General features: G+C 37.1%; 3 protein-coding genes across 3 annotated transcripts; 2 read left to right on the forward strand and 1 right to left on the reverse strand.

The window, feature by feature from the left end:
- The first annotated feature begins 10,640 nt into the window (after positions 1–10,640).
- Positions 10,641–11,255, forward strand: LOC131511482 (keratin-associated protein 21-1-like). The gene has a single exon (XM_058729129.1). It carries the CDS (start codon positions 10,683–10,685, stop codon positions 10,935–10,937), a length of 255 nt encoding a protein of 84 aa, XP_058585112.1. The 5' UTR covers positions 10,641–10,682; the 3' UTR covers positions 10,938–11,255.
- A 7,583-nt stretch (positions 11,256–18,838) lies between these two features.
- LOC131513207 (keratin-associated protein 22-1-like) lies at positions 18,839–18,985 on the reverse strand. The gene has a single exon (XM_058732546.1). The coding sequence runs from the start codon at positions 18,983–18,985 to the stop codon at positions 18,839–18,841; it is 147 nt and encodes a 48-aa protein (XP_058588529.1).
- Positions 18,986–20,167: 1,182 nt separating this feature from the next.
- LOC131513208 (keratin-associated protein 6-3-like) lies at positions 20,168–23,342 on the forward strand. Its single transcript, XM_058732547.1, has 2 exons — positions 20,168–20,211; positions 22,710–23,342. Exons 1-2 carry the CDS (start codon positions 20,168–20,170, stop codon positions 23,032–23,034), a joined length of 369 nt encoding a protein of 122 aa, XP_058588530.1. The 3' UTR covers positions 23,035–23,342.
- The last annotated feature ends 1,600 nt before the right edge of the window (positions 23,343–24,942 follow it).

Consider the following 24,942-nt stretch of genomic DNA (forward strand, 5'->3'; position numbering starts at 1 on the left):
TTGTGGGTGTGTTACAATATTTTTTTTTATCTGGATAATAACACATTTAGGTAACAGTATTACCGCATGCTCCTGGACCTTAGTACCAAGAGGAAAGTAAGAGGAAGATATTTGGGCAGCTTTAACTAAACAACTTAGGCACCTCAGTAAGCTTTAAGTATATTTACATAAAAGTAATTAGAGAGATTGTTTAAAAGCTCAAAGTTTTTATACAAATAAGACAAATTCCTTTAAGAATAAAAACCATATTGCTTAGAATCTTAATGTGACTAAAATTGACAGCAAAAAAAAAAAAAAATGCCCAGAATCAAGATACATATCACTATTGTCAAATTTTACTCAATAAGTTTACCTTAGTCTACTTTCTATTAATTTATTAAAGAAATATTCCTTCAGATTCTGACATTCCGATTAGAGCACAGATTCCTTTCCAACCTAGTTACTACATTTACATCACCAAATTTGGCTAAGCATAGCTCTTCTTTACAAATAACTTCCCCTCCAGAGGCATTCACACTATCAGGTTTTGCTAGAATTTATTCATAGAGCCCTTTCAGTCTGCCATCATCTTTGACAACCTCACTGACAAGGCAGCGCCTTCTGGCAAAAAAAGAAAAATGTTTTAATTTAAGAAGTAGGATGTGTGAGGCATCAGACACATATGCGCACTATATTGTTTACAAATATAATATGAAGTCTGTAGCATAGCTTTTTCTGCATCCCACGGAATTGTAGTTCGAGCACATTTTCTCAGTGGCGAGGTGTCAAACCCAAACTCATCTATCAGTTGGCACAGAAGTGATGACGGTGGAGTTCACATGTCGGGTACAGTGAATCTCATTCTTCTGCTGACTTTGAACTATGAAAAACCTTTATCAATGTCCAGAACTATTGAGGGACTAATAATTGTTGGGCAGTGTTTTGTTACTCAAGAAATAGACACAGCCCCAATTTGGCCTTTCCAATAATTAGTATTTTATTTCTTGATCTGGTAACTCGTTTACTCATTTAGGAGCCAACCTTCTGTCATAGAAATTCTGCTTAATGCTGAGAATACAGAAATAAACAAGACAAGACATTTAAGGAATTTATAATCACTGTTTATATCTCTTGAAAAACAAGGTTGTTTGGTAAATCTATGCCTTTTTATACGTCATGCCCTCTACCCAGAAAAACCTCCCATCTTGTTTTTATTGACTTCCATCACTGTCATAGAAAACTCAATCTGTGCGTTCTTTCTTCTGGATCATTTACCTTACTATCAGTCTGATGTCTCCCTTTTTATGATCCCACGATACCCCTCATAGCCACCTCTCTCGGAGCACCTACCTGAAGTGTATACTCACCTGTCTGTCCAACTCACTAGGATACAAGCTCATTCAGGGCAGGGGTTATGCTTTATTTCTCTTTTTATGATAAGTGTTCAGTTTATATAATATGTATGTGTTAATGAATGAACATATTAATGAATTAATAAATCTTATTGAAGTAGGCCTAAAATAAACCACCGTAATACAAATGCTAAGTCCTATAGTAACGAAAGGTCAGGGTTCTGTGGATGATGACTGATGAAATTACCTGGATCTGCTAATGTGCCTAAGTAGGTTGTGTATGAGGCAGACAAGGAAACTCTCCTCAGATGGTGTGATGCTCAAGTTGAAACTTACCAGTTGACTCAGAGATTGGCCAGACCGGAAGGTCTATGAATGAATGTCACAATCAAAAAACTCTAAGGGAAAACAGGATAAAACAGTTATTGGCATATGAGGGACTAGCTGGGAATGGTGTTAGATACTAACCCAGGAGGTGCATCAGAATGGAATTTATGTCCTGCTTATGAGATTCCATTTTGTGTGTTTAGTGGAGGAGACAAGGACCAGGAGCAGACCTCCAGCTGACAGAGGAAGAACAGACCAATAGGTAGACTGGTAAGAAACATTATCAAAGCAAGAGAATGTAATGAGGAAAAGCATATAATGGAAGCCAAGCAAAGAGGTGGTCATCAGCACCAAATGTCATAAAACAAAGAGGACCAACACGAGACACGTCAAGGAGACTGCATAGTCAACAGGCTGTCGGTGACCTGAGGGAGAACAATCCTTGGCTTATAGAGGGCTGGAGACAGGTTAGAGCAGAGTGAAGACTGAAAGGCATCAGAGGAAACTATTTAAAACCTTCGACATGAAAGAAGTTGAGGGAAAGCCAGCTAGGGGCGATCTGGTGTTGAGACCGGCTTTTTACTATCAAAAGACTTGAGCATGTTTATAGACTGAAGGGAAGGTGTCAGTGGAAAAAAAAAGGAGCTGGAAAAATAGCAACAGAGAGGATAATTTATCAAACAAGGTGCTAACAGAGATGGGATTTAACGCAAAATGCAAGAATGATTTTTTGGACAGGAGGGAGGATATGGTTTCCTCTGAGACTAAGATAAAAGGCTAAGAGACAGGTGCAAATGTAGATAAGTGTGTGGGAAGAGAGTTGATAGAGTTTTCCCCTGATAGATTCTCTTTTCTCCGTGAAATATGAAGCAAGAGTTACAGACAGTGGAGGGCGGAGGCAGAAGTGAGCACTGAAGAGGCTTTAGGGCTGATGGTGAAGGGTAGAATGAATAGCTGTGGGGGAAAGAAAGAGAGAAAGAAAGAAAGAAAGAAAGAAAGAAAGAAAGAAAGAAAGAAAGAAAGAAAGAAAGAAAGAGTTCTGAGAACAAGGGGAAGGATGATCAAGCGGCACTGGGGACTCAGCCTACACTGAGAATGCTGTCAACGTAAGTGGCACCACCCCGTGTGGCACTGGGGTTTCCTCCGGCAGCAGGTGGGAGCCTGGGTTTGGAGTAGAGAAGACTTGCATTGATGCACAGATGACAGTTGACCAGGTAAGGGGGCTAGAAGGAGAAAAGAGGTTGCTGAAAGAAAGGTAATGAGTGAGACAAACCGTAGACAGAAGGCCATATAATTTGCCGTCCACACTAAATACACTTGAATATCGAAGGTGGCACTATTAAGAATACTCCCAGGACAATAGCTATGAACCAGAGCACGTATCAGAAATTATGTGAAAAGCATAACATTAAAATGAGGTGATCCAGAACAAAAATTATATTGATTGTCTAGATGAAATGACATGGTCTTCAGTGAAGCATGAAGAATTGGGAAAAAATAAGAGGGTAAGGAATATTGGTTTCATTTTTAGAAAAGGAGCACCCTCTAAGATGGACAAGTGTGGATCTGGGAGTGATTTGCTAGTAGAGCAAACGTGACGAGGGTACCAAGGGATTTTGAGGTAAGAGTGCTTAAAATCAGCGTCTGCATTAACATGTGATTTGATGGATTCAGCGTAAGAATAGAATTCAGCGCGAGGTGCCACAGTCTTCAAAGCTTCGGAGTTAGAGCCTGTGATGGTGGTAAACGACACATGCCAGAAAGCGTGGCAAGATGCCGGACCAAGGGAAGTAAGGGTTCGGGAACCTACGAGAGCAGTCTCCTAGTACTCAGTGAGAGAAATGTCACCCTCAGTGTCTCCCAGGACATAATGTCAGAGATGCCAGCTTCAACCATCTGCTAAGCACGGAGAACACAAAGGCCACCGGCCAAATAAGATTGTTCTATCCTCTTACTCTCCTTCTCCACCCTTTGATTCAGTACAGGGGGGAAAAAGCAGCTAATAAGTGGCTAAAGAGGTCAGCTTCAAAAATACGGTAGAGAACAAAACGATCACCTTCCACTTCCTTTTCCTACCACAAGTCTGTTTCGAGGGAACCATTGTTTCTGACAATTGCATCTTGGATCATTCCTATCTATAAAGTTAAAATGACATTTTCAATTGCTTCATAGCATCATCTAAAGTATGAAATGAGTTTACGTATGTCAAACACTTAGATTTGCACGGTATTATGCAGGTGTTAACATTTATCAGCATCACCACCACCATCATCATCATCGACATCATCATCATGCCATTAGAAGTTGAATGTGGAATCTAAAAGCCTTTCCCTCTTGGGGCGCCTGGGGCTCAGTCAGTTAAGCGCCTGACTCGTGTTTTCGGCTCAGATCATGATCTCACATTTCATGAGTTCCAGCCCCCCGTCAGGCTCTGCACGGACAGTGCTGAGCCTGCTTGGGATTCTCTCTCCCTCTCTCTCTCTCTCTCTCTGCCCTCCCCCCTTCTATCTCTGAATAAATAAACTTTAAAAAAATAAAAAAACAAAAGCCTTTCCCTCTGACTTTTAATCTAAATGTTGCATGCTATACACGTAGGGGACTGTATTTGGATGTGCTGTGAAAACTAAAAGCCAATGTAGAAAGGGCTAGAAGAAAAGGCAGCAAGAGGAGAATAGACTAGAAGGAAGGAAGTCGAGAACAGACTGACAAGTGCTTCGGGCTCACTTGACCGAAAGGTTTCTTGTTTAAGTGGACACTAATGAAGCTTCTATGTAAATAGCTCACCACAGTGCAAGTGTATATGGACAAAACTTTCACCAGAGCAATACCTGTAACAGCACGTACAGGTACAGTGTGGTGAAATGTTTTATTGTTTCCCCCAAATCTCTCTCTTCTTTGTAAAACAACTATATGTTCCCAATACCACTGATGCTGGGTTTGCCATGTGACATGTCTGGAATGTAAGGAATATGAGCGGCTGTGACTTGTATCGCATAGGAACACGCCCATTCAAAAACATCACAAGTTTTGAATATTTGAATAACAAATGGCTGAAATATTCCTAAAGTTAATTTTTTTAAAAGATACTATAGGGGCGCCTGGCTTAGTTGGCTAGGCATCTGACTTTGGCTCAGGTCATGATTTCATGGTTTGTGGGTTCGAGCCCCACATCAGGCTCTGTGCTGACAGCCTGCTTCAGATTCTGTGTCTCCCTCTTTCTCTGACCCTCCCCTGCTCATGCTCCGTCTCTCAAAAATAAATGAAACATTAAAAAAAATTTAATAAAAAAAAGATACCATAAACTCAGAGACTGAAGAACTCAACAAGCACCAAGTAATAAGAACACAAAGAAAACCAGGACAGGTATTATCATAATCAATATTTGGGTAAACTAAAACATTTTTTTTCATTTTCTAATTTCTTTAAATGCTAATTAACCTTACACTAAAAATAGTAAATATTATTATAATAGCAAAAAATGGGAGGAAGGAAGTACACTGGTATAAGGTTAGTATATATGTGTAAAGTGGTATAATATTACTTTCAGCATGGAGTGGCAAATTAAAATATGGACTGTAATCCTTAGAGAAGCTATTAAAATCACAAACATAAATATATCTAATAAATCAATGGAGGAATAAAATGGAACACTAAAAAAAATCTGAAGGAGACAAGAAAATAAGGTAAGAAAAGGAAATAACAAATGTTGTAAGTAGAAAACAAACAACAAGGGGCTCCTGGGTGGCTCAGTCAGTTGAGCGGCCAACTTCAACTCAGGTCATGATCTCATGGTTCCTGAGTTTGAGACCCGGATCGGGCTCTGCGCTGAGAGCTCAGAGCCCGGAACCTACTTCGGATTCTGTGTCTTCCTCCCTCCCTCCCCTCCCACACTCGTGCTCTGCCTCTATCTCTGTCTCTCTCAAAAATAAACATTAAATAATTTTAAAGAAAAAAAAAATAAAACCAAATTGCAAGATATAGACCCTAACACAACCATGACAAAAATTACGTTAACTAAAATGGTCTAAACATGACAATTAAAAATAAGGCCCATATCTATGCTCTAAAGGAAACCCACAACACATATATAAATGCAGATAAATTAAAAATAAAAGGATGAATAAATATATACTACGCATATAAATTATTAATATATAGTAAACACCAGTTTAAGAAAGTTGGAGAGGCTATATTAATATCAGATAAAGTAAGCCTCAAACCAAAAAATAATTCAAAAACTAAATTCTTCAGTGAAACACAAAATCCCTAAGAATCCTGACAATAGCATTAAGAATGGGATAAAAGAAAGGATGTGCATTGCTGTAAGTTTATCTTATGTGAAATAGTATCACATTATTTGAAAAAAAAAGTGATAAATTAAGATGCATACTGTACTATTTGTAGCGACTAATAAATAACATTATATCTCATAAGCCAGCAGAGGAGATAAAGTAGAATTAATAAAACAATAAAATAAGCCAATAAAAAATTAACAGATGGGGGGGAAGGATAGGTTAGGAAATAGAAAACAAATAATGAGATAGTATAGAGTTAAATAAAACTGTGTCAAGATACATTGAATTTGAAAGTAAAAATATGTTAACTATAAATAAGAATCAAACATGGCTTATTCAGAATTAATCCACATTAAATGTAAAGACACAGAAAGACTAAATAATAATAAAGGTGGAACAGATATATATCATTACCAATCAAATACATCTCAGAAAAAGGCATATTACTAAAGCTGAAGAGTAATATTTCATAATGATAGAAAAATCAATTCCTTAATAATAATTCTAAATGTGCCTGCACCTAATGACAGAATTTCAAAATGAGGTGAAGCATAAACTAAAAAGTGCTGAAAGGAAAAATGGAAAAATCCATAATTTTAACTAGAGATTTCAAAACAATTATCTTGGCTATTGATAGAACTCAGTAGACAGAAAATCATATTTATGGAAGCAGGAAGATATCAACCAAATTGACCTAATTGGCACCAACAGGGCATTATACCAACCGTGGTTGAATGTACATTGTTTTCACATGCATATGGAATCCTCCAAGATCGATCATAAGCTGGACTATAAAATAAGTTCTAATAAATTAAATTCAATAAATTAAAAGGCATAAATTCCACTGTATTAAATAAAACATTAAGAACACAGAAATATCTGGGATATCTCCAAAACAACACAATCTAAATCTCATGGATCAAATATGAATCACAAAGAAAGTTAAAAAATTTTTTGAAAGAATTACAAAGACAATAAAAAAAGATACTACAAGTTGTGGGATTATATGTCAGCAGTGACTGCAGAATAATTTATGGCTTCAAATGCATATCTTAGAAGAGAAGAAAGTTTTAAAATCAACAATTAAGCTTTTGCCTTAGAAAAAAGAACAAACTCTATCAACTATGTAGAAGAAGGGAATAAAACAGATAAAATCAGAAATCAATGAAATAGAAAACAAAGAATAAGATCATGAAACTAACATTAAGATTTTTTGAAAAATCTTAACCTAAATTGATAATTTAAAAGGATTACAAATTTACATGATCAGTATGTAGATTAAAGAAATGACATCACCACAGATCTTATAGGCATGATTAATAGATACAGGCATGGGTGAAAAATTTTGTAACAGTAAATTCGACAACTTAAATTAAATAGAAAAACTTCTTGAAAGACTAACATAATCAAAACTAGTACAAAATAAATATGAAATCTAAATAAACTTATATCTTTGAAAAATACACATATTTTTTTAAATGTTCACATACACACATACAACATTCAGGTCAAAGTTCTTAAATGATAAATTACATCAAATATTGAATTTAAAAATATCTATGTCATATTAAGGGAGGGGGAACATTTTTCCATGACAATACATAAGACCAATGTTACCAAACAAAAATGTTTTAAGAAATATTTGCATAATAAATCTTTGTCAAATAAAATTAAACTAGGAATGCAAAGTTTTTTTTTACCATATGACAATCAATAGATTTCACCATATGGACAGAATAATAAGGTGAAAGATATCAACGATCCTCCCAACAGATGCAGAGAAAAACACTTAAAGAAATGAATTCACACTCATGTTAGTCAGAGGTAACCACTATTCGTATTGCTATCACTGATAATTAATGTTTTTCCTGTCCTTTAGCTTCCTATAACTTTATATAAATAAAAGTATAGTGGCTGTATATTTGGCACCGGTATACATGATTTGTATATTAGATACAAAATATTTTGTTCGCTGTCTCATGGTCCTGTGTTCCAAGCTGCCGGAATAAATACCCTGAAACCCACTTTCACAACATGTTAATAATTTAGAAATATTATTCAAGACTACAATGGCTTCCATCACATTCTAGATCACCAATTTGTATCAGGAATCAGATGTGTGTTCAAGAATAAATATATTTGATGTTCAGTTCTGCACAATGTCACCAAAACTCCTTCAAATTTCCATTTCTGAGAATTGGTTTAATTTGGCGTAGCTAAAATAGAAATTAAAATGTTTCACCTATAAATTTGTTGATCCACTAAATGGGATAGTGTATGCAAATACTCAGCATTGGCCCAACATATATTTTAGTAAGGAGAAATCATTTCCCTCTTCTCTTCATATTTTCTCAAAGGAATGATCACCAACTTCTCTACCCAGTCACTAGTTGGGAAAGTCAAGTTAGCACTTCATAATGGATTGACTTTTTCATTTTGTGGAGGAAGGAGTAGATGCCAACACAGGGTTCTTGCCTCTGTTTCCTTTTAGAAAGCCTGCAGTTAGGGAACAGAGAGGATAATGCCAGCCTCTCATATTGATCTACTAAGTATAATCCCTACATGGATCCTTTTTCATTAACAGGCCTGCTATCTACAAGAATGGCAAATAAAAAATAGTCACCATTGTTTCTTTATATTTTACTGCCATTTCTTTATATTATGAGTGCCTAATTAAGACTATCAATAAATAAGGAAAATAAAGGTAGGGATTCATCACCAGGAGCTTCACTGAAAGTCAGTTAAGCTACCAGGATTGAGACCATACTATTAAGCCTCCATTTGGGGCAAACATGTGCTTTGTATGATGTGATTCTACCTGAGCCACCACTTCCTGGAAATAGGGACTCTGCCAGGAGATGACCAGAGTCTGACACACTCAAAAGACTCATTGAGACTGACCTTAAAATGAGACCATCTTTGCTGGGGGAATACCGGGTTATCAGGCATATCAACCAGCTGCATAGAGATTCTTATCTGTGAGTGAAAAGGAGATATAAGAATACATAAGGTAGGGGTGAAATTATACCTGTCTAGAAGCACATGTTGAAATGTATACTATCAGTATAGAGAAAATTGGGATGGAAAATAGAATATCTCATAGGCAATAGTGCTACCATTTTTACCCAATGACCTGGGTAAGACACTGAATTTTCCTAAAATGAGACTTACATTAGATTAATGTAGAGCATAGTAGGTCTTGGAGCTGCACGTGAAAATACTTTTACATAGATGCCCATTAGAAAAACCATTAGTCATGACTTACCTGTTTTGCCACACCAGTAGTTAAATAGCTACAAGGACAGCAGTATCTGTCTCCTCCTCCTCCCCCTACACCACCACACACACACACACACACACACACACACACGAGGGTGCAAATGATGGAGAGACATGAATATTTATGATAAGTACTGTATACTGTAAAAGTTACTAGTTTTCTTGAAAAGTAAAACTAGAAATTTTCCCACATGAAAATTGTTAACACTATACATAAACATATGAGAGTAATAAAATATCAAAGCATTTTTCCCCCTAATCGATAGAAAAGTCCACCAATCAGTGCACTTATGACCCACAGGAGTCAAAGATTAGATTTGGTCAAATTTGGACAGACGATAACAATATTGTATAATATTTCCAGAGTGAAAATTCCATTTTGTTTACTGGAAAATTCACACTGACATGGTCAAGATCTGTCTGCTAATAATGTTCCTATCAAGAAGGACACTGGGGCGCCTGGGTGGCTTGGTCGGTTGAGTGTCCGACTTTGGCTCAGGTCATGATCTCACTGTCCGTGAGTTCAAGCCCCGCGTTGGGCTCTGTGCTGACAGCTCAGAGCCTGGAGCCTGTTTCAGATTCTGTGTCTCCCTCTCTCTCTGCCCCTCCCCTGTTCATACTCTGTCTCTCTCTGTCTCAAAAATAAATAAACATTAAAAAAAAAAATTTAAAAAAAAAAGGACACTAACATTTCGCAACAATCATGTGTTTATGTATTTTGTTTACAAAAATATATTTACAAAGACATACATTGAAAGGAAACATTTTGAATAAAGAAAAAAGTTGTTTCATTTATAGGTTTGACTGGGTTAAAATCCTCTTTCCTTCTTTGAATTTCTTATCAAGGCAGATGAAATCAGTAACATAAAGATTTTGTGTCCTCGCACCTCTGATAATTAGGGGAGAGCTGATTGAGATACAGAGGATCTCCCAAATTAGTTTCATACTATATTTAATCTTTGTTCCCTACTTTAATCTCATTACTGTTACGTAATCCACAAAACATAATTTGACTCAGGCTAGAACAAGAGGCAAAACTATATTATGGAGGGCAATAGAATTTGGGGAGGTCAAAGAGAAAAAAGAATTGCGGTCAAGAGCAAGTCAATTGAAACTACTGAAAATGTTCCCTGCGTTATATGATATCTGGTTATAGAATGTTAAAGTGAAGATTTGTTATGAAAGACAGTTTTGTAAGTGTGACTCTACCCTCTTATTAAAGGTCTTCAGGGGGGTTAAAGCAAGCCTCCTTAACGCCTTCAGGCATTGGGCTCTGGTCTTGAAACAACACACTAATTAGATGAGTCAAAAAATTAGCCAATGACAGGAGCATGTGTGGGAGCCACCCCCCAACCCTGAGGCATATAAAAGGCCCCCTGCAGGGAGAAATCCACACCGAAGTGACACTTCTCTCCTTCTCTAGCCAAGCACAACCTCAACAGCCAACACCATGTGTGGAAGCTACTACGGAAACTCTTGTGGAGGCTGCGGCTATGGAGGCTGTGGCTATGGAGGCTGTGGCTATGGAGGCTGCAGCTATGGAGGCTGTGGCTACGGAGGCTGCGGCTATGGAGGCTGCGGCTATGGAAGCTCTGGCTACAAAGGCTGGGGCTACAGAGGCTGTGGCTATGGAGGCTGTGGCTACAGAGGCCTGGGCTGTGGCTATGGCTCCTGCTATGGCTGTGGCTCTGGCTGTGGCTACTAGTAACGAGGGCACCGTGGGAGACTCTCACCCTCTACACCTGGACGTGGGATTCACCAATTCTGAGCCCCACACGTTCTGAGCCTTTCCCTTGGGTGACGATATCCTGCAGGATGAAAGTCTAGTAGGTCTGTTGCTGCCTACAGCCTAACCTACGGATTCCCTGGATTTACCTGGTGGAGTGGAAGATGGTGAAATTCACCTGTGACCCCACAGTTCCGCCTTCATCAGGATGATGGTGTCACAGCGACTGCCTTGATGATGTCCATGCTGGAGTTCGTTTCTGTGTTGACCTAATAAAATTGTCCAGTCTGAACAGCAGCCCTGGTTTTTATGTCATTCATTTGCTGTCCCAGGTGTCTTCCTAACATATTTTGGTTTCAGTTTACAAGAAAGGTAACAACTGTCTCCTTAGGGAGATAGTTTCCTGATATTCCTAGGTCAGCTTCTTGACCAATTCCATTGTCAATTGTCTTAGGAAAGTAACTTATTTTTTGGAAGCTTCAGTTTCCTCCCCTGCTACTGAGGGAATAATCTTTTTATGCTGGGTATCTCTTAACACCAAATGAGATATTATTTTATAAATTATAAGTTAAGTTTTGTGCGGTGTATTGTAAATAATTAAGAAAAATAATAATTTCCCCAATGTTATATTCATGTATCTCTTAAAATAAATGGATGTGGTTATATTCTTCTCTACTTCTTGCTTAAAAAAATATTTTAATAAAAGAAACAACCTAAGGAAAATTTTTATAATCTATTACTTCCTAAGGTAGGAGTAGATTGTAAAACTATGTGGCATGCATGGTGGGCCATAATAATTGGATAAAAACAGCACTGAAGGTATAGGCAAAGTTTCAGGGTCTCACAATGCAGTAACCAAGATGTTTGCCAGGTGCTTGGTCTCATCTGAGTCTCAACTGAAAAAGGATCTGCCTCCAAGCTCACATGCTCGGAAGAATTCAGTCCCTTATGTATAACTGGAGCTCAACATTGACTGTTGGCTACAGGCCTTTGCAGGCTGTTTCCTGGAGGCTACCCTTAGCTCCACTAGGCTGCCTATAAGTCCCTGTCATGTGGACCCCCATATACTGTTGCTTGCCTTCTCAAAGCCAGGAAGGAAGGCAGAGAGACTCCAATAAGAAGGTTGCCACATTACCACACAATTCTATGCAACATAATCACATACACACAATTACATATGTCTTACTATCTTTGCCACATTTTATTTATTATAGGTAAGTCACAAGATTTGCTCAAACTCAAGAGAAGGGGATGATACAAGGCACTGACACCAAGAGGCAGAAATCACAGAGGCACCTTAATTGTCTGTGCATCACTGATATCAATGCTGTGTGTCCTTCCTAATAGGGAGTAGGAAGCTTCCCTTCGCCTGCAATGCTCTGGAACCATCTATAAATATATTCAGAATACCTTGTCTCTAAAGATTTGGTAGAATTTCTCTGAGAAAATATCTGAATCTGGAATATTTTGTGGGTCACTTCCTTAATAATTTTCTGTTTGTTCTAAGAAAATTAATCTCTTTGTAGTTCCTCAGTGTAACAGTATCAATTTTGATAATCCGTATTCCCCTAGGAATCTGGGTTTTCAAATTTATACCCATAAAAATGAGCAAAGTAGATTTGCATAATTTTAAAATTTATTTCCATGTTTCTTTCTTTCTTGTTATTTATTTTGTACATACCGTTTCCCTTTTTTTCCTTGACCAAGTTTGCATGTGATTTATAAATGTTAGTTGTTTCAAATAATAGCATTCTGAGTCATTTTTAAAATTTCTTTTTTTGTCTTTTCTCTACTAAGTTCTGTTTATCTATTTGTTATCATTTATTTAAAATGTTTCCTTGCACTTTATTTGGTTTACTTAGTTGTTAGTTATGAAGCTTCTCTTAACTGGGTTGTTAACTCATTCATGTTATTTCTTTCATTTTCACTGACAGAAAGTGTTTAGCGTTCTGTGCTACGATTTTTTTCTCTAATTACTGCTTGAATTTTCTTTAATTCTGTTAACTACTCTTTTTATTACTGTTATTTATTTTAAAATGCTATAGAATTTATATCATATTAATATATACTCTTATGTATATTAATATGATATAATATTCATATTATATTTTATTTTCACTTGAGAATTGTTTAACCAAAGAATTACTTTCCAGGTGAAGGGGATTTTCTAATCTTTGTTTTTGTTAACAATTTTTAGCTTTATTGCATAAAAATCAAGGAGTGTTTTTGCAGTATTTTTACTTTAAAAATTTACTAATTTTTTCTTTGTGACTTAATTTTTTTTCAATGTTTATTTATTTTTGAGAGAGAGAGTGAGAGAGAGCGAGAGCATGAGCAGGGAAAGGGCAGAGAGAGAGGGAGACACAGAATCCAAAGCAGGCTCCAGGCTCTGAGCTGTCAGCACAGAGCCTGACATGGGGCTGGAACCCATGAACTGTGAAATCATGACCTGAGCCGAAGTCAGATGCTTAACTGACTGAGCCACCCAGGGGCCCCCTTTGTGGCTTCATATATGATTAATTTTTGTGTATTTTATGTGGAAGCTTGGGAAGGTTTATTTTCTACTATCAATGTAGAGATAGATAGATATCCTTAAGTGCTACCTTTTATTAACTTTTTGTGAGAATGGTATATTAAAGACTTCATTATTAGTGTGTTTCTATCTACATCTCCTTGAAAAATAGAGAAGGGATAGAGTCATAGACATGTATTCTTCATAGAAATAGTTTCTGGGTTCCAGGGCACCTGGGTAGCTCAATCAGTTTAGCATCTGACTCTTGATTTCAACTCAGGTCATGATCTCACTATTCAGGAGTTTGAGCCCGGCATTGGGCTCTGCGCTGACAGTGCAGAAACTGCCTGGGATTCTCTCTCTCTTTCTCTCCCTGCTCCTCCCCCACTCACACTCTCTCTCTTTCTCAAAATAAATAAATAATCATTTAAAGAAAAGAACAGTTTCTGTGTTCTGTGTTTTGGGCACAAAAGTAAAATACTCACAAGTGTAATGGCTCTTGTTCGGTATCACTTTGGGAGAAAAATATTGGGGTTCAAGCACTAAGGTTTCTGCGATTTTCTTAAGTTACACGTAAGAATGTGGTATAAATATTTAAAAGAATTTTCCAGTGAAGACACCTGGGCCTACAGATTTTTTTTCAAAAGTTATTTTTTTAAGTTTATTTATTTATTTTGAGAGAGAGAGAGAGAGAGAGCAAGGGAGGGGCAGAGAGAAAGGGAGAGAGGGAGAATCCCAAGTAGGCTCCATGCTGTGCGCACACAGCCCAATGTGGGGCTCGATCCCATGAACCGTGAGATCATTACCTGAGCTAAAACCCAAGAGTCAGATGCTTAACCGACTCAGCCACCCAGGTGCCCCTCTGTCTTATATTCTTGATCAATCTGTCCATAATTTATCAATTTGGCTGATTTATTCAAAGTGCCAACTTTGGGTATTATTGATTTTCTTTTCTTTTCTTTCCAGTTAGTTGACATATAGTTAACATACATTAGTTTCAGGTGCACAATACAGTGATTCAACACTTCTGTACATCACCTGGTACTCATCACAGTACACTCCTTAATCCCCATCACCTATTTAACCCATCCCCCCACTCACCTCCCCTCTGGTAACCATCAGTTTTTTCTCTATAATTAAGAGTCTGTTTCTTGGTTTGCATCTCTCTCTCTCTCTTTTTCCCTTTGTTTGTTTTTTTAAATTCCACATATGAGTGAAATCATATGGAACTGTGTTATGATCCAGCAACTGCACTACTAGGCAGTTGACCAAAGAATGCAGAAATATTAATTCAGAGGGATACATGCACTCCAGTGTTTATCACAGCATTATCTTCAATAGCCAAATTATCAAAACAGCTCAAATGTCCATCAACTGATGAATGGATAAAGACGATGTGGTACAGATATGTAAGATGCAATATTACTCAGCCATAAAAAGAATGAAACCTTGCCATTTGCAATGAGATGGATGGAGCTGGAGAGTATTATGCTAAGTGAAATAACTCAGAGAAAGGTAAATACCATATTATTAATTTTCTTTATAGTTTGTTCATTTTCTGTTAGATTGATTCCACTCCTGTCTTTATTTTTCCTTCATTCTTCTGACTTTATATTTAATCTTTCCTCCATTTCTAGCTTTTTAAAGAATCTTAGAGCATTGAGTTTTAAGGTGCTCTTTTTTCTGACATAAATATATAAAGTTATAAATTTTCTTCTAATAACTTTTTCCATGGTAAGCCACACATTTGGTATGTTGTACTTCTTTATTAATCAACTCAAAATATCTTCGAACTTCTCATGTGAGTTTCTTTTCATCTATATATTATTTAATGGGAGTTATTTCCTGATCCAGGAAGACTCTGTCCTCATATACCTGAGGCTGTCATGCTCCTTTCAAAAGACCTCTAGGCAGTGAGGGAGGTAAGTGGGGATTCTCACCGTGTCACTGCTCCACCAAGAGACACACAGCAGATAAGCTGGCAAAACTCCTTCCACACTTTCAGGTAGCAATGGCAGGGGCCAGTGGGACAACCGGCAGTGCAAGATAAACCAAACAGACCAAAATAACACTGCAGCAACTCTGAAAATAATGAATCATAGCCCACAAGACCCATGTGCTTAACCTAAACAGGGTGACTACCTGCTTTTGAAAAAACATTTTTAATAGGATCAGGATGCTTTTAATACACAAAATTACCACCATACCATCACACCAAGAAACGAGAAAATTATAACTCAGATGAGAAAAGATAATTAACTGACCCTAACACTATCAGGTTTTCCAATTATATGAACAAATTTTAAAGTAACCCTCATAAAATGTTTCAACAATCAAATCCTTTTGAAACGAATGACTTGAAAGTAAAATAGGAATATACGTACATATTATGCAAATAACAACTAGTAAGAAAGCTGGAATGGTTATAACAATATCAGATTAAATATACTTTAAAGCTAAAAAAATTTAATAGCGATAAAGAGAGACATTTTGCAAAGATAAGTAGAGTAACCTATCAGGAAGATACAGCATATGTACTGGTGTTAAATCTACCTGGTGCTAAAAATGGAGCACTGAAGTAAATAAAAAATTGACAGAATTCAAAGGAAAAGGGAGACTGTAATAATAATAACTGAAGATGTCAATATCTCACTTTGCATAAAGGATATAGCAACTACATAAAAGATTATAATGTGTATAAACTTGAAAAAGAAAAAAACACTATAAACCAACTAGACCTAACACCCTTCTAGAGAGCATTCACCCAACTCCAAGAAAACACAAATTTCTTTCAAGTACACATATAGAATGTTCTCCAAGATAGATCATATGCTAGGTCATAAACAAGAGCCAATGAATTTAAGATAATTGAAATCATACATAGTCCCACGTGCTATATTCAGCTGATGGAGGAAGACATATCTACCTAATTCTCTTCTTTAGATGCTTTTAGAAAGCATGTGTTTGGGGCAGGATAAGATTTTGGTCAGCCTCATATTTTCATCTCTATTCAGAAAGTAATTTTGTGTGGACCCATGGTCAGTCTTCATTTTATAAAATTCCAGTGTTACTTCTTGAAATATTAATAGATACTGTTGATTCATATTTTATTATTGTTGACATTATTATTATTAATAATAATAAATCTAGTGAATTAAAAGAAGTTACTATAAACACATTTACTGAACAGACTACCAGGATCAAGGATACACTTTGCATCCTGTATCTTGGATCAGACTTATGTTTACATAATATGTAGTCCACACAAGCCACTGCCTTGTCATGAAATAGGTCTCTTTCCAAGAGGCAAGCAGAGATTGACCCTTTGAAAGTTTCACTGATTCTGTATCTTCCTCAGTATTTGTCATAGAACTAGAACAAATAATCCTAAAATTAGTATGGAACCACAAAAGACCCGGAATAGCCAAAGCAATCTTGAAAAAGAAAAACAAAACTGGAGGTATCACATTTCCAGATTTCAAGTTATATTACCAACCTGTAATGATTAAAACAGTATGATACTGGCACAAAAACAAACACATAAATCAATAGACCAGAATAGAAGTCCCAGAAATAAACTCATGATTATATGGTCAGTTAATATTTGACAAAAGAGGAAAGAATATACATTTGTAAAAAGACAGTCTCTTCAACACATGGTGTTGAGAAAACTGATCAGCTACATACAAGATAATGAAACTGGACCACTTTCTTACACCATACACAAAAATAAACTCAAAATGAATTAAGGATCTAAATGTGAATATCTGAAATCAAAAATCCTAGAAGATAGCATAGGCAGTAATCTCTCTGACATTAGCTGTACCAAGATTTTTCTAGATGTATCTCCTGAGGCAAGGGAAACAAAAGTGAAAATAAACCATTAGGACAATATCAAAATGAAAAGCTTCTGCACAGCAAAGGAAGCAATGAAAACAAAAACTAAAAGACAACCTACTGAATGAGAGAAGATATTTGCAAATGACATATCCAATAAAGGGTTAGTATCCAAAATATATAAAGAACTGACACAACTCAACAACAAACTAACAAATAATCCAATTTAAAAATGGGCAGAAGACATGAACAGACATTTCTCCCAAGAAGACATTCAAATGGACAACAGACACATGAAAGGATGCTTATCCTCACTAACCATCAGGAAAATGCAAATCACAACCACAGTAAGATATTACTTCACACCTGTCAGAATGGCTAAAATAAAAAACACAAGAAACAGCAAGTGTTGGGAAAGATGTGGAGAAAAAGGAAACTTAATGCAGTCTTGTTGGGAATGCAGCCACTGTGGAAAACATTATGGAGGTTCCTCAAAAAATTACAAATAGAATACCATATGATCCAGTAATTCTGCTACTAGGAATTCACCCAAAGAATATGAAAACATGCATTCAAAAAGATAAATAACCCTTATTTTTATTGCAGCATTATTTACAATAGCCAAATTATGGAAGCATCCCAAATGTTCATCAATAGAAGAATGGATGAAGAAGATGTGGCATGTATATACCAGGGAATATTATTAAGCCATAAAAAGAATGAAATCTTGCCATTTGCAACGACATGGATGGACCTAGAGAGTATAGTGCTAATTAAAATAAGTCCGTCAGAGAAAGACAAATACTATAAAATATCATTCATATGTGGAATTTAAGAAACAAAACAAATGAGCAAAGGGAAAAGAGAGAGAGAAGCCAAAAAAGACTCTTAACTGTGAAAAACAAACTGATGGTTATCAGAGGGGACGTTTGGGGGGATGCCTGAAATAGGTGGTGAGGATTAAGGAGTATACTTGTCCTGATGAACAGTGGGTGGTAAGGAATTGTTGACTCACTATATTGTTCACCTGAAACTAATATAATACTGTATGTTAACTGTATCAGAATTTTAAAAAATTAAAAATAAAAATAAAAGCAGTGGTTGAATGTAGTTATTCAACCACACCTCTAATTTACAAACTAAAGGTATCCAAAGGGTCAACAATCACACACACACACACACACACACACACACACACACGAAACCTAGGTAAATAAATATACACAAAAATGTTGTAGGTATGCAAAACAGATTGCTTTCAATGAAAAATGAATTTAGACATTTTCCCAAATGGGAACGGTGAAGATTATTTGTGTTCGATCATAAAATAATATAAGATCAGATGAATACATTTCTAAATTGTTGAAAACTCCGGTGATTTCAATCAAAAAAGTTCTGATGTTACATCGTAGTCTAAGATTCGATTGTCACTATTTGAATAGACAGTAACACGTCTATTATACATAATAAAGGAGGTACATACAGTACCTCATGGGAAGATTTCCTAAATAGATTAGCAATCTAGAATTTATCAGAAGAATCCAGAATACCAATATCCACCACAGCAGCATGGACGGTAAGAGGCATATCCATAGCCACGATAGACACATCCATAGCCACATCTCAGGCCATTATAGCCATAGCCCAGGCCACCATAGTAATTATTGTAGAAGTTCATAGTGTGAGGAGAAGGCTCAGATGAAGAGAAGAATTGTTTTCTAGGGTGTTAAGTTTATAATCTACAGGGGCCTTATATGCCAATTGAGTGATAATATGGGGCAAACCACAATCTATTGGATTCATGTTTCAAACTAAGTGGCATTATAATCATCTCAAGAATTCCGTGTAACCAATATATCTATAACATAATTTTGCCATGTGTCAGGATGCCTGTAATGAAATCATGAGTTTTAACGAAAGTTTTTTCACCTATTGTGGTGACTTGTTTGCTCCAGATGTGAAATCTAAAGTATATTACTAACTACCACGAGATCACATAACCCATACAGATTTCACTTCTTCAAAATTCTTTTTTTTTTCTTTAATAAGAGCCTCCTTCCCATCTGCAAATATGCACCTTTGGAAACAAAAGAATGGTTTCACAGAGGTAGAGAAGGATGGAAAACTTGTGGAGAAGATGTGGCAGAAAAAGATTTGGGGGGAGGGTATGAAGAATCAAGACCTTAGTTTCATTTTATTAAATTTTTGAGGGATATCAAGTTATCATTTGGATATGTGTCAGAATTGGAAATGTGAAGCGAGATCAATTGGCTAAAATAATGTATGTAAAGTAATCCTTGAAGAGAGCTTAAATACTATACTATACACCTAAAACCAAAATAACACTGTATGTTTTCTACACCAGAATTAAAATTAAAAACTTAATTTAAAAAAAGAGAATTTCTGGGGCACCTGGGTGGCTCAGGCGGTTGAACGTCCGACTTCGACTCAGGTCACGATCTCATGGTCTGTGAGTTCGAGCCCTATGTGGGGCTCTGGGCTTACAGCTCCGAGCCTGGAGCCTGCTTCGGATTCTGTGCCTCCCTCTCTCTCTGCCCCTCCCCAGCTCATGCTCTGTCTCTCTCTCTCAACTCAAAACTAAATAAATGTTAATTTTTTTTTTTTAAAAAAAGAGAATTTCTATAGAAACTATAAGAGAGTCAAGCGCCTAGGTGGGCACCTTCACATTTGAAAACAAAATCTGAAAAAGAGAAAAGAAAAAAAAATACTAAGAGGGAGCAACTGGAGATACTGAAATTAAATCAAATGTGTGTGGTAGGATGTAGGTAAGTGTCAGGGAGCCTTTCAGGAAGGAAAAGAGAAACGGGTGAATCTGAACACTTCTCAGAGACTTAGTAAAATGACGAAGGCTGAATCTCTAGATGTGACAAGATTGGGGTGTTGGTGAGACGTTCAGGGGCGGTTTTAGTGGGGCGTGGTAAGGACCAAAGACCAAAAGGTGTGATCAAAGATGTAAAGAGAGAACAGAAAGCTACGATGGAAACACGTGTGAAGGTTTGCAATGAAACAGAAGAAAATGGGATATTAGCTGCAAAGGAGGACGCAAGGAGCGTTCTTTTACTCTGTTTTTGATTATGGGATGTACTTAAGAACCAAACATAGTTCAGAAAATCACAGCAGAAACCAAATTGTCAATGGAATCTCACTGGGCTGTCAAGCTCTTACTGCTATCATCAGAGAAAGAACTCAGTTCTCCAGAAGAAACAAATTAGCTCCAGGAAGTAAATTCTATAGAGAAATAACCTAGTGAATGTTGTTATTAGAGACATCGTATTGCACAGAACAGTAATGTCTTTTGCAGCTACATTAATCAAATACCAAAAATTTTTTTTAAAGTTAATTATAGGGGTTTTTTTTTTTAAATTGACTGTTACCATTTAGCAATACAAATTTCAGGTGATGTTCTAAGAACTTAGCCTCGAGGAAGACTGATCATCATGTTATTTAAATTAGTTTTTATTTGAAAACTTGTTCTAAGTTATTACTTGATTGACTGCACTGTGACGGTTGAAATTACTTTTATTTTCTTTATGAAAAATTTGAAAATGATATAGTGAAGATGTCCTCTCCTTGTAATATCTCAACCCGGTACATGGTGAATAAAATGACCCAATAATATGTCTATTTTATAAAAATGAAGCTACCAAAAGACATGCATGGAAAGAACATTCAAACACACACATTAAATTACAGGTTGAATGTGTTTCATAAGATCCTTAGTCTGAAAACAGTCTATTTTTTTAATGTTTAATTATTTTTGAGAGAGAGAGAGAGAACGCATGAGTGGAGGGAAGGGAAGAGAGAATCTGAAGCTGGCCCTGTGCTAAAGAACCCGATGTGGGAACTCAGGAACCATGAGATCATGACCTGAGCTGAAGTCGGACACTTAACCGACTGAGCCACCCAGGTGCTCCTGAAAACGTTCTATTTTATTAAGAGGCATTGACTCATTAGATATACTTAAAAGGACAGATGGATTGGAAAAGTTTTAAATCTTGTGTCTTCATTTTTATGATCTCTGGAGAAGAGTTAACTAAAATACGGAGAGTGTCCAACTGCTTATTCTCTCTGTCCCTGCCTACGGTTATGAGGGGATACATAAAAATAATAGTTTGACTCAGAAATATCAATACAATAACAGAAATATACTGACAGATTACACATGATGTGTGGGTAATGACACCTCCCCAAATTCATTCTTGTAAAGTCTGTCATGTGAAGCTATTCTCACTTTTCCTGTGCCTCCCAATGGGAGGCATTATCACATTAATTTGAATAAAGACTAATAATAATGCCAAGGTTATGCAAGAGAACACAATATGATTGGTTACAAAGAGAATAACGATTGGGTGTTTTGCTAAAGGGACAGACCTCTGTGTGATACACTGATAAACGTAAATACGTGATGTTAAACCTGTTGGATAGTTACTTGGAATATAATTCTAATATTAATGAGAATCCTAATTTGTATAATTGTGTGCCTGATTTAGAGGGGAAAAAAGCAGAGCAATTGGATTCCAAGGGATAACGTCTCTCTTGTAGTTCTTAGGTAGAGACTGAACATAAGTGAGAATCAGACCTATTGGTATACATAGAAAAGTGTAATACATTTTGCTCAGACTTGGTATTTTGAAAAATTTAACTAGATTATTATCAATATCATGAGGATGAAAGTTACATTAGGGTTTTAATATAGAAAAAGAGCTGAAACCCTGAAGAAAACAATTAACCTGGATCAAAAGAAGATGGGGCACCATCGGTTAAGCATCCAACTTGGTTTTGGCTCAGGTCACAATCTCACATTTCGTGGGTTCAAGCCCTGCATTGGGCACTGCGCTGACAGCACAGGGTCTGCTTGGGGTTCTCTCTCTCCCTCTCTCTCTCTCTCTCTCTCTCTCTCTCTGCTCCTTCCCTGACCGCACTGCTCTCTCTTTCTCAAAATGAATAAATAAACCTTGTTTCTTTAGAAAAAGAAAAACTGATGAGTCAAAAGTAATTTGGTTCTTATGAAATGTTAAAAATGTTAGTGCAACCAACTGATGCCAAGAGCAAATAAGATTGAGACTAATAAATGTATTCTTTCTTGACATAAAGGATGGTTATATGAAGCTGAAATGAAAGTCTAATTTGGGACAACACTGCGTTGGTGTGAGGGTGTATCTCCTCTCTTTGAAGCCCTCAATTGGATGAGGAGAGTCCAAACTGAGAGCCAAACACAACAAGCCTCCCAAACACCTCCAAGAATTATTTTATGGTAGAGGAACAACAGACTAATTAGATTAGTCATAAAATTAGCCAGTGGCATGGTATATATGGCAGGTGACACCCACATTGAGAGCATATAAAAAGGCCCTCGGGAGGGGGAGTTGTCCACAGTGAAGTGACACTTCTCCTCGCCTTCTCTACCCAAGCACAACCTCAACAGCCAACACCATGTGTGGAAGCTACTACGGAAACTCTTATGGAGGCTGCGGCTATGGAGGCTGTGGCTATGGAGGCTGTGGCTACGGAGGCTGCGGCTATGGAGGCTGTGGCTACGGAGGCTGCGGCTATGGAGGCTGCGGCTATGGAAGCTCTGGCTACAAAGGCTGGGGCTACAGAGGCTGTGGCTATGGAGGCTGTGGCTATGGAGGCTGTGGCCACAGAGGCCTGGGCTGTGGCTATGGCTCCTGCTATGGCTGTGGCTCTGGCTGTGGCTACTGGTAACGAGGGCACCGTGGGGGACTCTCACCCTCTATGCCTGGACGTGGGATTCACCAAATCTGAGCCCCACGCAGTCTGACCTCTTCTGAAGGCTTGCCTTCTGGTGCCCTTTTGGTCAAAAACAGAGTCATCATTCCTGTATTTAACTCATGAAAAGTGGGAGCATTTGAAATTCACCCTGAGCACTGCGTGGTTCCTCATTGCCTTGATGCAGTCACAGATTCTCCGTTTCGATTTTCATGCAAGAACTATTTCTCTGTTTTCTTAATAAACTTATTCGGTCTGAAATAATAAACCTAGCTTTCTGTTCATTTAATGTCCTCGCTTTTCTACTTGGGTAAGGCACTGATAGCACGTGTTATGCTGGTTTATTGTGAGGACGAGAAAAGATAATGTCTGTCGATTTAGTTAAACATTGCCTGGAAACGCTATTTGTTCCAAGTGCTTTTACACCAAAACCGTAACCGGCGAAATACTTTAGAAGATACGAAAGTTGGCATACGACTCTCCAGTTCTAATCTGTTTTGGGGCATAAATAAGAAGCATTTCCTATGCTTGTTTGACACAAGAGGTAGAGAGGTTTAAACCTATTCTTCTACATAACTCCTATGTATCTGGAAATGCACAGTTTTGTTTTTTTTTTTTAAGTGACAACTTTCCTAAAATCCATTACATATTTAACTTTAGAGCCATTTGATGGCATTCTATACTCTTGTTTTCTTGAGATTTCTTTCTCCTGTGATTTATGTGATTTCACAGTGGTAGCTGTAATCACTTGTTTTTCCACTCATTTTCTGTGACTAATGTGCCCGTAAAGTTGGCCAATTATCTTCTCTTGATAGAGCATTTCAAGCTTTTGTGTTAGACATGAATGAGTTTAAGTAGTGTTTTAGCGCAAGATAATGGATATGTCCCAATTCATTTTGACTGGCCCAAGGTAGTAAAAAAGTTGAAACCGTAAGAAGGAATTAAGATCCCTGGAAAAATCATAACCCAGAAGGAAAGCACCTTCTTTTTTTCTTTAGAAAGCCATTATTTTATGAAAACTTGTCTTTCTTAATTTCCTTTACTCTTGAAGCTTAGAATTTTCTATTTCATAGTATGCAAAAGCTTGGATGGTCTATGCTGTCCATCCCAAGAAATGGGAGATTTTAAAACTATTTTGGCCTGCCTCATAGGTCATAATAATTGAACACAAATAAATTAGATATTGATGCAAATTAGAGACTAGGCCCTTCATTATAGACTTACAAGACAAAATTGTTGCTGATTATAATTTTCCAAGATCTGCCCTTAAGCTTTTTTTTTTTAAACGTAGGCTCCACACCTAGCACAGAGCCCAACGTGAGACTTAAACTCAAGGCCTGATCTGAGATCAAAAGTCAATGCTCAACCGACTGAGCCAAGCAGGCACCCCTGCCCCTTACACTGTCTTAACATGACCATATTTGGTTGAAGTTGTTATCTTCTCTAACATATTTCACTGCAGGTTAAATGCCACTGCTAACAGCCCCAAGCAAACATCTACTTTGTATTCACATTGGTTTGTTCACTTCTTTAATGGCTTCAAATTATGAATGACTCCAACCGAAACTGGAAAACATAAGATTCCTTTACATTTCCCTGTTCCACATTGCTTCTTTTTTTTTTTTCTTACAGTGAACACTCTGGGCCCCAACACATTGCTGTGTTAACTCTATTCAAACCTGCGCACAATATACAGTCTGAATTGCCACACTGAATGCGATGCCCGTGAGCAACCTCTAAAGTTTCTTAGCAGCATTTTTAGCATCAGAAGAGATCCCACCAAGAATGGACAGATTATTGTGTTCAACATTTATATGAATTAATTTTCTTCCTGAGTAGTTATGCTATTCATTTTATGGGGGACATTCTTTTATTTCCATTTAT

The sequence above is a fragment of the Neofelis nebulosa genome, chromosome 5 (genome assembly GCF_028018385.1).
Source record: "Neofelis nebulosa isolate mNeoNeb1 chromosome 5, mNeoNeb1.pri, whole genome shotgun sequence".
Lineage (NCBI taxonomy): Eukaryota > Metazoa > Chordata > Mammalia > Carnivora > Felidae > Neofelis > Neofelis nebulosa.

Bases quoted from the DNA above. Each gene is read 5' to 3' on its own strand.
- LOC131513207 (XM_058732546.1), bottom strand. From the start codon at position 18,985: ATGAACTTCTACAATAATTACTATGGTGGCCTGGGCTATGGCTATAAT.
- LOC131511482 (XM_058729129.1), top strand. From the start codon at position 10,683: ATGTGTGGAAGCTACTACGGAAACTCTTGTGGAGGCTGCGGCTATGGA.
- LOC131513208 (XM_058732547.1), top strand. From the start codon at position 20,168: ATGACGAAGGCTGAATCTCTAGATGTGACAAGATTGGGGTGTTG. The intron at 20,212-22,709 runs GTGAGACGTTCA...TCCACAGTGAAG, and splicing joins GTGACAAGATTGGGGTGTTG to TGACACTTCTCCTCGCCTTC.